The sequence below is a fragment of the Sus scrofa genome, chromosome 17 (genome assembly GCF_000003025.6).
Source record: "Sus scrofa isolate TJ Tabasco breed Duroc chromosome 17, Sscrofa11.1, whole genome shotgun sequence".
NCBI lineage: Eukaryota > Metazoa > Chordata > Mammalia > Artiodactyla > Suidae > Sus > Sus scrofa.
The window spans coordinates 11,813,729-11,827,106 of record NC_010459.5 but is presented as its reverse complement, the minus strand read 5'-3'; the positions used below and the strand labels follow the sequence as shown (position 1 = coordinate 11,827,106).

General features: G+C 45.9%; 2 protein-coding genes across 6 annotated transcripts in view; one reads left to right on the top strand and one right to left on the bottom strand.

Annotated features, from left to right (window-relative positions):
- HOOK3 (hook microtubule tethering protein 3) overlaps window positions 1–9,144 on the bottom strand; it is a 101,190-nt gene extending 92,046 nt beyond the window's left edge. Inside the window, exons 1-2 of one of the 2 annotated variants that reach the window (XM_021077847.1) lie at window positions 8,884–9,144; window positions 1,202–1,287 (exon numbers count right to left, since the gene is read on the bottom strand). In XM_021077847.1, coding sequence (XP_020933506.1) covers window positions 1,202–1,287; window positions 8,884–8,940 — 143 coding nt within the window. In that variant the 5' untranslated portion in view covers window positions 8,941–9,144. The remainder of the gene's footprint in view (window positions 1–1,201; window positions 1,288–8,883) is intronic. The other variant, XM_021077846.1, reaches the window with a different exon arrangement.
- The window catches only part of RNF170 (ring finger protein 170), a 39,979-nt gene continuing 35,787 nt past the window's right edge, over window positions 9,187–13,378 (top strand). For 2 of the 4 annotated variants that reach the window (XM_021077853.1, XM_021077854.1), the window contains exon 1: window positions 9,291–9,448. The gene's annotated coding sequence lies outside the window, so the exon portion shown is untranslated. Of the gene's footprint in view, window positions 9,449–13,378 lie in introns of all 4 variants that reach the window. The other 2 variants (XM_021077851.1, XM_021077852.1) reach the window with 2 other exon arrangements.

The following is a 13,378-nucleotide window of genomic DNA, read 5'->3' as shown; positions in this document are numbered from 1 at the left end:
ATATCTGGAGAGATGTTGTTTACCCCCATACCACTCTGAAAACGCCCAATCACGTCTGAAGAGGTGTGCCATGTGAGGTACAGAGGAAAGAGACAACAAGCTACAGATTTCAGGCGTGAGCCCCCAGTGTGAAAAGCAGGCAGAGTCTCTGAAATGCAGGCATCTGAGGTGCTTTTCAGATGGGTCACTCTGTACAGCTCACTGCAAGGTGAACAACAGCAAGAATTGCTTTATAGATGAACAGAACTGCAGGAAGTCTCAGAACATCACATGTAAATCTTCTAGTGTCATCAGGCTGACAGATGTTCAGAGCTTCAAAAGACTATGTGTCCTCCAGACCACGTCAGACCTAATGACATCTTAAATTCCCAGGCAATCCTTTATTTGAAAACTTCCTGGGTCAAAAGTTGAAGACGGCGAAACAATATTAATTTTACAACTATCACGTTTCCAAATACTTAGAAGGAAAGAATCAAGCATGTTTTATATATCTCAAATATTTCACCCTCTTGGTCAGCCAGTAAGCAGCACCCACAATGCAGACCAAACCAAGAGAAATGTGGATCTTTGACCATATTGGACCTACTAATAAGAAGGGCCCAAAACCCCATTTCACCCCAAAACCATGTATTGTCCTAGGTGCTAGGATGTGCCAGTGAACAAATCCCCTTACTCTATGTGGAGCTGTGTGTGTGTGTATGAGTGTGGGAAGAAGCAAGATGTAACAAATAAGACACATATATGGCTTATGAGATGGTGTTACATACTTCTATAAAGCACACAGGTTAAAAGGGATACAGAACACAGGGCAATGGGTATTTTATAGGATTCTCAGGGGAGGCCTTGCTGATAAGACAACACCTGGGCAGAGTCCTAAAGAAAAAGAGAACCTCTTCATTTTTTCTCTAATGGCAAAATCAGGACGCTGATATGACATTGTCTGCCAAGCTTATGCTGAAAAAACACAAGAACAAAGAATTCTGTGGAATCACTGGAGCATCATAACAACACAGCCCTAACTAACCTGGCAGCCAGTCCATCTGTACCTAAACAAGCACAGCCAAGGGTCCCCTGTGCTGCTCAGTGCTCAGTCCACCTGCAACACATGTGTCACGTGAATACTTAACATTTTCGCTCATGTTTTCAATCTAATAAATAACTACATAAAATCATACAAAAAGATAAAGCAACTTATTCTCACATCTTCTGAAGAGCCTGGGCCATCACAACCCCATTCGTTAAATCTTCCACGGTCTGGCATGGCGCATCCACATTAAATGTCTGGATCTGAAAAAAGAAAAAAGGGAAAAAAGATTCCATGGTTAGCTGCATGGAAGAATTCTTAGGCTTCTTAGGCTCATCTTGGGAATTGAATACATTTTAAAATGCAGGACAGTTAGAAATGTTTTCCCTTATGGGAAATTTCCTGTAGGCTGTTACTGCAGTTTTTTCCTTTGAGTAAAAGAGAAATTGTGGTGGCCACTGGGTGACTTCGCCGCATTCATCCTCCTCACAGATGATCATCTAGGAATGCCAGGGCACCTTCATCCCCTCTGCAGGGGCTGAATCACGGATGCACAGGCAAACAGATGCAAAGAGAGGCTTACTTGGGCTTCTGGGGGAGAAAAGCCCATCTCCTATTGAAATGAGTAAGCATGCTGGTTGCCTCAATGGCCACTAATGTCATTTCTGTGACTGTCAGGATGGGGCCAATGCAGTGGATGTCAGAAAAGAGGGACAGAAAGAACTGGAGCCATTAAATTAAAAAACCCTAAGGCTTCCTATTATGTGAGATAATTTTCTTCTTTAAGCCTGGCCACATTGAGATTTCTTTTACTCAAAACCAAAATATCTTTATACAGATGCAGAAATCACACTTACCGTTAGGTTAGATATTCACTTTGATTTTGAATGTATTCTAAATTAGAACTAACATGATGTGGCTGAGAACTGGGAGCAATTATTTCTGAGTAAGATAATACAGCTGAGCCAACAATGATTAGACCCACCAATGCAACCAGGATTTAGATGGAAATAAGTCACTAAGAAGAAATGGACACAGGCCATGCCCTGCAGTTTAGAGGTTAGTGACATAAAAGAGTATGGCAATCAGAGGACGAGATGGAATAGGGAAGAGAGTGGAATGTGAAAGACAGGGTGAAAGAAGGAAGCATCATTGTGCAAAGCCTCATAAGCCATGTTAGGACTTGATCCTCAGCGCAAGGCAAGTGACCAGAAGATTCTGGGCAGCAGAGTGAGGTATGAGATTCACATGCACAAGGATTGTGGCTGCTGCACTATGAAGAAAGGCTTGCAGGGAACTGGCAGGGAGACCACAGCTGAGGTCAAGCTAGGGAGTGACCACGGAAGTACTGGAAAGAATGCTCAGGTGACAATGTGTCTTCAATACATTTTCAACTAGGGAGTTACATTCCTAGAGGTAAAATTGCTGGATCAAAGTGTATCCACATTTTAGGTTTTTGATAAATATTGCCAAACTGCCCTTAATAAATGCCACAGTGATTTACTAACAGTCGGTAAATGTCCGCTTCTCTAGGCCACATCATCTAACAAATCTTTAAAAAGAGAAATACTAACAAGTGCAGTCAGTAGCTTCTTCGTATTTCCTACAGTCTTGTGAGTAGCGATGTGGTGGAAACTAAGGAAATGACCTTAAAGATTGAGTGCCAAGTGGTTTTTACTTAGGTGTCTATTTGGGAGAGGTGATGGAAAGAGGGCCCTTGCAAGTCACGCCCAGCACTACCATATACACAGCAGAGACTCAATAAATTGTTCCTAAGTGAATAAATGAACCAAATAAACATCATCATAGGAAATACTGAATTTTACCCCACACTCTCTCCAGTCAATGGTAATTGGTAATAACACCGTAGTTTAAAAAGAAATAAGCACCCATTTTGATTTTATAGAGGTTGACTCCATCACTTTCTTGGAGGTTTAGATGAACAAGAGCAGCAGTGAGGGCCACATCTCACAGGTCTCTTGATCGCCAACCTCAGCACCACACCTGACACAAAAGCGCCCTCACCCAACATTCTCTGGATGGTAAAGAACTGACTTGGTCCCAGCCTTGCTCCTAAGTTGCTGGCTGTGTGACTTTGGATATGCCACTTTAACTCTTTTAAAAATCAATTTTTCAATCTAGAAATCAGTAAAAAATACCTTATGGAGGGGTGAGTTGCTTAAGGAATGAATGAGAAAAACCAATGCAAATTAGGTATTTGCAAAAGTCTAAAGCTTCAGTTCTCAGACCTGGGTGTACACCCGAACCATCTGGGAGGTTGGAGAAGGCTGGGAATCTATTTTTAACAAGGTTATCAACTATTTCTCATGCTGTGGTGCACCAATTTGCCTTTGGAACCCTCTGATACAAACCACTACCAAATGTAAAGGTTGAAAGATCAGAAAACTGCCTCTGGCCAATCAGAAGAAAAAACTCAATAAAGCAATTAATTCAATAATGCAAGTAATTTCCTTGTAAAGACTATGTCTGCTCCTCTCTTGGGACTTAAAACTACTTTCCTTTTTATATTTAAAATGTGGCTTCCAGGAGTTCCGTCACACAAAAATCAGCAGCATCTTGGGAGTTCCAGGACTCATGTTCAATCCCCAGCCCAGCACAGTGGGTTCAGGATCTCACATTGCTGCAGCTGTGGCTTAGGTTGCAATTGTACCTCAGATCTGATTGCTGGCCTGGGGACTCCATATGCTGTGTGGTAGCCAAAAATGAAAAAAAAAAAAAAAAGTACAAAATATGGCTTCTAAACAGTTATTTTCTCCGAATTGGCTCCAGAGGTAACAGTTGCTCACGAGGGCTGAAGGATGTCCACCTATGCTTCGGGACATGAGCAAAGCAGATCCCAAAGAAACTATGGAATTTCCTTCTGAGGCCATGAAAATGCTCTTGGGATTCGATGCTAGTGATGGTTGTACAACCTTGTGATCACACTACAAAGCACCAAACTAACTATACACTTTAAAAGAATGAATTTTATGGCATGTGTATTTTAATTAAAAAAAACTATCACATATCAGTTCTCATAAACTCTGAGATAAAATTTACAGAATGGGAGTTCCCTGATGGCTAAGTGGTTGAGGATCTGGTATCACTGCTATGGTGCGGGTTCAATCCGTGACCCAAGAACTTCCGCATGCTATGGGCACGGCCAAAAAAAAAAAAAAAAAAAAAAAAAAATCCACAGACTGTTTCAGGATGGAAGTACAATAAAATTTAAAGATCATTGCACCTAACCACATTAGAACATGAAAGTGCCTGAAGGGTCATAACCTCTCTTTTAATTTTAAGAAGTGCTATAAACAGCCAAGCTCTACCTTCCCCTCCCCCATGAAAGCATGAGAAGAGTACAGCATGAGATCACCTGGAACTACTATCTCTAGGGCAGTGATTCTCAACCAGGGGTAATTCTGCTCCCTATGAGACATTAGTTGTAACAAGTGAAAGTGTGCTACCGGCATCTAATTGCTAGAGACCAGGGCTGCTACCACTAAATGTCTCACAATGCACAGGGCAGTGCCCACAACAAAAAAGATGCAGCCCAGAACGTTAGTAATGCTAAGGTTAACATGCAGCACCGGGAAACTTGTTAGAAATGCAGCATATCTGGCTCTAGTCCAGTCCCAATGAATTACAGACTCTGGACATGGGGCCTAGCAATCAGCATTTTAGTTAGCCTGCCAATGATGCTGATCAACACTAACACATAAGAAACACCTCTTAGTGTAAAACAGAAGGTAATCAAAACACAGGGGAGGTTCCTTGTCTAAAGTTACCAACGGTATAAAGTCAAGTCAGGATTTGAACCTAGGTGGTATAAGTTCAGAACCTATATTCCTAACATGTTAACTGGTGGGCGGGTGGGGGAAGGGAAGGAAGGAAAAAGAGAGAGAGAAAGGAAGGAAAGATGGAGGAAGGAAGGAAAAAAGATTAAAGCTTTAAACAAAGTGTGCTTTTGCATATCTGACTTTTATTAGAGGACAAAAATTGAAAGTAGTATGGAGTTAGAGCAGAGAGAATGGAATGGAGGAGATACTACCACAAAAATTACACCCCCTCTAATTCTTTTTTTTTTTTTTTTTTTTTTTTGTCTTTTTGCTATTTCTTGGGCCTCTCCCGCGGCATATGGAGGTTCCCAGGCTAGGGGTCAAATCGGAGCTGTAGCTGCCAGCCTACACCAGGGCCACAGCAACTCGGGATCTGAGCCGAGTCTGCAACCTACACCACAGCTCACGGCAACACCGGATCGTTAACCCACTGAGCAAGGGCAGGGACCGAACCCGCAACCTCATGGTTCTAGCACTTCTTAAAATTAAAAGAGAGGTTATGACCCTAGTCGGATTCGTTAACCACTGCGCCACGACAGGAACTCCACCCCCTCTAATTCTAAACACCACTATGTCATTTTATAGGGCAACTAACTATGAAAATCACAAGGATATGTTGATGTTGCTGGGTTTCCCAGAAGAAACATACTGAGCCTATGTGATAATTCTTGGTCCACTTTGCTTCTTGCCATTAACTGGTGGCATTCTAGACTCTGGTTTTTCAATCTCTTAAACCTGGGAAAGAGCAATCTTCTCATGTGCTGTGCAAGAAATTAGGCTCGACAGGTGTAATAGGTAGGGCAGATTTTTCTAACAGGTAAGAGCACATTTTGACTCAGAGGGTGGGGAGAGAGGTAGAGTGGAAAATTTCCAGCACATCCTGCTGAACTTGCTTGCTGCACAAACTCTGTTTTAGAATTTAAGCTTAAACTATTTTCCCTTGGTAGGATGATACTTTGTCTCTTAACAAGCATTCCTCTTTCAACAAAAAATGTGGAACACTTGGTTCATGGGCTAGTAAGCGCTCTGATAAAATAGCAATTTATCTAGCACTTGGGGCAATGAGATGTTCCACAGAAATGAATTCTGCAAGGTGGCTAACAGTCATCCCTTTAAGGTGCCTGAGTTGTTGTTATTTTCACCAGTTCTGGTGGAACAACTTCTAAAATGCACCAAATGCCTCTAATCTCAAACTAAATGCTATGTAGAAAAAATAAACTTTTATTTGGCATTCAGGATCATAATTACGAACTTCAATAATGGAATATGGAGGCTCTTGGAGTATACAAGGCAATTCAAAGACTGACTCAACCAGGCTAAACTTTCAGCTCTTGGGTCTTCTCTGTCACTGACGGCTGTCTGCATTTTGCTGAGTGTTGCAGTTACCTTCTAACCTACTGTGTGCAAAAAACTGCACAACCGAGTTGGCTAAAGGTTTATGCAAAATAGAGCAAATTATTTTATTTTACTGCTTTTTAGGGCTGCACCCATGGCATATGTAAGTTCCCAGGCTAGGGGTCGAACTGGAGCTACGGCTGCCGGCCTGTGCCACAGCCACAGCAAGGCAGGATCTGACCTGCATATGTGACCTACACCACAGCTCATGGCAATGCCACATCCTTAACCCACTGAGCAAGGCCAGGGATCGAACCTACAACCTCATGGTTCCTAGTCGGATTCGTTTCCACTGTGCCACGACGGGAACTCCTAGAGCAAATTATTTCAAATAGGAGTCTTTCTTAGGGAGGTATGCAGTATACATTTGCCCCGCTTACTTTTGGTTTTGGAATTGGTGTTCAGCTTTCATCTGGCCTTCAGATATCAGTGGAAACACTAGGCTAAATGTACATTTTCAAGCTACCTTGGACATCTACATAAACATTCATTCTGCTTTTTTTTTTTTTTTTTAATGGAAGTTCCCAGGCTAGGGGTCAAATCAGAACTGCAGCTGCCGGCCCTACACCACAGCCACAGCCATTCGGAATCCGAACTGCGTCTGTGATCTATACCACAGCTCACGGCATTTGGATCCTTGATCCACTGGCAAGGCCAGGGATCCAACCCTGTCCTCATGGATACTAGCTGGGTTCCTTATTGCTGAGACACAACAGGAACTCTCATTCTGCTTTTTATAATTACAACTAAAAAAGAACAAACCTATCATTTAAACTCAACTTTATTTTGAAACTTTTCAATGTACGTTTTAAAATGTTTCCAAATCTTGAATTGTCTATCTTTATTTGGACTCTGCTCTCCAGTTTTGTCATCCATAATCTCTTATCCCCCTGCAGAGATTTCCCTTGCTAAACCTTCCAGTGAAATTTCAAAAAGCCTTTTTTTCCCCTCTACAAAATCATATCCTTTGACCTCTCTCTATAGCTGATAACCAGGATTATTGTATCTGTTTTCTTAACATTTTACCAGTTTCCATAGATGCCCTCATGGTGGACTTCGGTTAGAATCCCCTCAAATCCTTCCAAGTTCTTTTCTTCTTCTCCATTAGCATCTTTCACTCAAATAACTGCACTGCTCACTTTTTTTTTCTTTTTTTTTCTCCAGATGCCCTTCAAACACACCTCTTTGTTTCCCTGACTTGTATTTCTGGACTTTAAACAATGTAGCCCTACTTCTGATTCAATAAGCTTCTTCATCTTTGCCCTCTTGCCCTTTTTTTCTAGCATCAAGGGAGGCACAGCCTCAAAAACACACACCTTCAGATCCTCAATCTTCTGTTTACAATCTCTGCCAAATCTATTCCTTCCACAGTATCAAAGAATGTGGTAATCCTTTCCTTTATCACTCCTCTGCCCAGGCCAACCTGGGCCACGTTATGCAGCTTATCTGTTTTTCTCTCTAAAACACAGCAGTGAAACCCATTTTCCCACGTGAAATTGAAACCCATTACAGCTGTAAGCTGTATGTTAACTACATACAATTGCAAATAATTAGTAATGCCAAGAATGCCCTAATATAAAAGTTACTGAATACATCAAGATCAAGCTCTGCCATCGTACTGGCTTCAGAAAACAGACTTGTGACATAGACAAATCATGAAAATCTCAGAGTATTCTGATTACATGCGTTACAACCAACTTAAGGCAACCTAAAGCAGTGCTCCTCCAACCTTTCCACCGAAATGCCCCCACGCAGGACAGTGACTATACTCCAGGTATCTAAATGTTATCACCCGAGGTACAGCCAAACCAAATTTGTGTGGCATCTGTGTTTTACCTTGAACATTAATATAAACGCTGTAGTCACTTCCATAAATACATCTGTGTTTTACTCTAAAAGTGATATTAAACGTTTTTGGCATTGAGTAAAATGAATGCTCCCTAAAGAAGCACCAGGTTTATCCCATGGCTCTGCAGATCTACACACACACACACACACACACCACACACACACACACTTCGAGAAGCACACAAGCATGGATTTTATATCTAACTGTAAGAAGAGGCTGCTAAAAGCATGGTCGTTGGCACTGGAACCGAACACATATTTACAGTAACTGAGGATTTTAACGAGCATTTAATATTTTAACATCGGAACCCCACGACGTTGCCCCCCAGCTGTCGAGTCCTCTGACTGTTGCCCAAAAACCTCCCGGATTTATCTCCATCTCGAGCGCCTTCACTAGGAACCTCCACTCGGCTCACTCCCTTCGCAATCCGGATGCCCCGGCCTCCAGTCCCGGCCCAGCGTTCCCCGGCCGCTCGCCCTCCCGGACTGCGCTCCGGCCGGCGTGCGTGACAACAAAGGCGCGAGCGTCCGGGCCGCCGCCCGTGACAGCGCCGCCGGCACCCGGCCCTCGGCCTCCACCCCGCGCCTCAGGCCCCGTAAGTTTCCCTCGGACCCCGCCGGGCCTCCCGCCGCAGACGCTGCAGCCCCGGCGTTCCGGCTCCCCGGCCCGGGCCCCGGATGTGACGGCACCGCCGCCCTCGGCGCCCGCCGGGGCGCGGGGGACCCCGGGCGGCGGCCTGGGGGAGGGGGCCTCCGACCGCCGCCGCCACCACCTACCCAAGTGAGGAGGCTCTCGCACAGCTCCACCCGCTCCAAGGACTCCACGTTGAACATCTTCCCGCTGGGGTTCGGGGCCGCCCCGCTGCGCCAGGAAGCCTGCGGCTCGGCCTGGGGCTGCGTCCGAGGGTCCACCCGTCAGTCCGCCCGGCCGCCGACTCCGTCCGGCGCTGGCGGCGGCTCCCGCAGCGTCACCGGCTCCCCTCCTCCTCGGGCCCTCGGGACCGCGCGCCCTCCGCGCGCGCGCCCTCCCGCCGCGCGCCCCCGCCTACAGCCCCGCCCCCGCCGAGAGCGCGGCCCGGCCTGAGCCGTCGGCCGCCCAGTCCTGCGCACGACCGCACACGCCGCCGCCGCCAGCCGGGTCGCTGCGCGTCGCCCCCGCGCGCGCCCGGCCGCCAGTCTCAGCCGCGCCCTCTGGGAAGCGCGGCAGTGCGCGTGCGCCGCGCCCGCGCTCCCGGCCAGACGGAGGCAGCGAGTGGTCGCCCGAGAGGGTGGCGGGGCGGCCCGGAAACAGTCCGTGGCCGCGGTTCCCGGGAGCTGGCGAGGTGTCCTCCACGGTGCAGAGGTACGCGCGGTCGAGCGGCGGGACCCCGGCGTGGGCGGGACGACTTTCCTCTGGGAGCCGGGGGGCCCGGGCGCCCGCGCGGGGCGGGCCGACGTGGCGGGCTCGGGGCGCCCCTTCCCGGCTGCGCGGACATCGGTGCCCCGGAAACTAGTTACTGGAAGTCGGGAGAGGGGGTGGGCGGGCGACGGGCCCCGAGGACCGCTACCTTCCCCGGGCCTGCACCTCCCCCTTTTCTCGGTGGCCTGGGATCGTCCTCGAGCTCTTAACGGAGGCGATAATCTCTGCAGGGCAACCGAAGAGTTGTAGTTGGGTGCAGAAAAGTGCATAAGGCAGAAGTGTTTAAGGAGTGATTAATTAGTAGTCAAACACTCAGGTGAAAACAACACTGCCGGCGCCTCTGGAGTTCCTCCCGCATCTGGCGTTCCTTTCTGAGCATCTTCCTCTATAGACCGATTTTATGATAATTCACTTTCTCGAATTTAGCTTTACCACCTAAATGCGCATGCCTAAACAACCGTTTTACTTTGCCTGGTTTTGAACTTTTATCAGGAATCATCGTGTTATTTTTGGCTTTGCATTAACAGTAAGTTTGTGCAGATCTATAGGTAATTTTCATTCCTGTCTAGTGCTCCATTGCATGAATATAGCAGTATATCCACTCTACTGTTGATGGGCATTTTATTTCTGGCTAAGAACAATGATGTAAGGTTTTTATCCCAAGATAGTGTAAATGTGTAAGAGTTTCTTTTAGGGTACATGCGTTGGAGACCTAGAATTGTTGAGTCAAAAGGTGTCCATAACTTTAGGAGCTAATGCCAAATTTTATTTGGAGTGCAGCAAAGTTAACTTCCCAGGATACATCCTTATTTGGCTTGTGGTTCCTGGAGCCCCCTATTTCCATGAAGACTAGGTTTTGTCATTGAGTTTTCAGAACTCCCAAGACAGCGTTGAGTTTTGGAGTTCCCTAAGTGGCCTAGTGGTTGAGGATTGGCCTTGTCACTGCTGTGGTAAGGATTTGATCCCTGGTTTAGGAACTTCAGCATGCCTTGGGAATGGCTGGGGAAAAAAAAGAGAGAGAGGCAGCATTAAGTTATTGTTTTTTGGAGTTCCCGTCATGGCTCAGTGGTTAACGAATCCAACTAGGAACCATGAGGTTGCAGGTTCGATCCCTGGCCTTGCTCAGTGGATTAATCCGGCATTGCTATGAGCTGTGGTGTAGGTCTCAGATGCGGCTCGGATCCCACGTTGCTCTGATTCAACCCCTAGCCTGGGAACCTCCATATGCCCTGGGAGCGGTCCTAGAAAAGGCAGGAAAAAAAAAAAGTTGTTGTTTTTTGTTTTTTTAAGGGCCACACTTGTGGCATTAAGGAAATTCCCAGGCCTGGGGTCCAGTTGGAGCTGCAGTTGCAGACCTATGCCAAAACCATGTCAACACCAGATCCTTAACCCACTGAGCAAGCCAGGAATTGAATCTGCACCTTCATGGACACTATGTTGGGTTTTTAACCCACTAAGCCATAATGGGAACTCCCAGTCCAGGATTTTTTTTTTTTTTTTTTTTTTTTTTTTGCTTTGTAGGGCTGCTCCTGTGGCATATGGAACTTGAAGTCCAGGGATTGAATCAGAGCTACAGCTGCTGGCCTTCACCACAGCCATTGGCCTTCACCATGGCCACAGCAGTGCTAGATAGGAACCGAATCTGTGACCTGCACCACAGTTCATGGCAGCGCCATATCCTTAACGCACTGAGCAAGGCCAAGGATACCAGTCAGATTTGTTTCTGCTGCACCACAATGGAAACTCCAGCATTGAGTTTTTGTGTGTGTGTGTCTTTTCGTCCTTTTAGGGCCGCACCCGCAGCATTTGGAGGTTCCCAGGGGTCTAATCTGGCCCACGCCAGAGCCACAGCAATGGCAGATCCGAGCTGTGTCTGCGACCTACACCACAGCTCATGGCAACACCAGATCCCTAACCTACTGAGTGAGGCCAGGAATCGAACCTGCAACCTCATGGTTCCTAGTCGGGTTCATTTCCACTGCGCCACAATGGGAACTCCAATCATTGAGTTTTTAATGATGCTTTTCAGAGTACCAGTAACATAGTTTTCATTTTATGAACGTAGAAAATCTTACCCGAGTTCTTCTCAATGGTTTTTCTTTTAAACATTCTTCCTTGCACCACAGGCAGAGAATCCTCTAGAAGTGATAAAATATACTTCACCTGCCTTTGCTTCCTCTGTTCCTGCCTCTGGATCTTTGTCAAACCTGAGTTTCTACATTCCAAGCTAGGTTATCTCTGCAGGATCCTTGACACTTTAAGTGACCATTACCCTTGTTAGGCATGAGAGGTCAGCAAGTTGTGCATTCTGCCTTTGGATGTGGAGCCTTTCAAGGAAGGCCGGTGATGTGGAGCACCAGATGCTCTGGTTTTTAGGGCTTTGACACAGTTGATCTCGGCTTCCCTTCTCAGGTTCAGTGGCTCACCCTCAATGCACTATGCACTTGCGCATGATGTGCAGTGTTCTGTAGCTCCACCTACCCTCGATGAAGGAAATTATATTAAAATCGTCTTAGGGGAGTTCCCGTCGTGGCTCAGCAGTAACGAACCCAACTAGTATCCATGAGGACATGGGTTCAATCCCTGGTCTCGCCCAGTGGGTTAAGGATCCAGCATTGTCATGAGCTGTGGTATAGGTCACAGACATGGCTCGGATCCCGTGTGGCTGTGGCTCTGGTGTAGGCTGGCAGCTGTAGCTCCGATTCAACCCTTAACCTGGGAACTTTCATATGCAGCAGGTACAGCCCTAAAAAGACCAAAAAATAAAAAGAAAAACATCTTGGATGTGAGTCATTGTCTGCGGAAGCCATGTGGCCATCATGTTTCAACATGAGTTTGGGCAAAATGACATTGAGTTTCTCCTTTGAAGTTGTGGAACTTCCTCTATTTCCCTTATTCTTCTGTGTTTTGTTTTTTCCTGAAAGCTTCAGGAAAGACCAAAGAGAGGTGAGTGGAACTTGGCTTGGCTGTCTCCTTACTCAGGCTACTGGAGACTGGTTCTCAACTACAGCTGTTTAGAAGATTCAGTAAACCTGATGGTGTCTTTCGTGGCAATGTTCCAAGTTTATTATCCTGTCTTCCTGTATGTAGGGAGTACATATTTAGAGCTTTGATTAAAGAGCTCTTAAGATGCTACTTAGTGACTCTGTGGGGAAGGCATGGCTGTTTTATCATGGTTCTGTGGATACCTTGAAGGTTGTTAATAACAGTAATCAAAATATTATAGCTTCCATTTATTGAAAGCCTACCAAGCAGTATGTTAAATGTTCTACCTTCATCATCTCATAAACTTCACAAAGCAAGTGTGGGTTTTTTGGTTTTTTTTGTGTGTGTTTTCGGCCAAAAAAGTGCTTGTTTGACATAGTGCAAGTTAATTTTATTTTATATATGCGGAAGCTGAGACCCAGATTTTGCACAAGTACACAGTCATCTGACTGCAAAACATATGCTTCTTCAGTATATTAAGTCTCAATAAGACTTAGCAAAGCATTGCAAAAAACGCCATTCGGAAATCGGTTCTTCTGTCAATTATCTTATCAGTTTTTCTATCAATTATCCACAGTTTCCAAGGTCTATGATGTTTTGCTATAAATCTCCAGTAGTGAAAACCAGACTGCTAGTCATGCATTCTCAGTTGACAGGATCCTGTAAAGTAGATTAGATACCATGTTTTATAAATGTAATACCCTTGCTTTAGGGTTTGAAGCAAGCAGCATTTAGTGGCCCCACACATGTGCAATTCTCAGTGCCCTGCCTGTGCGGGCGCCTCTCAGTCCCTGCCCCTGAGGTCCTCAGAAGACGCCTTCAGGAAACGGAGGGTCTAGGGTGCTCAGTAAGAATGGGGCTGGAGACAGACGTCTTAAATCTTTGCAC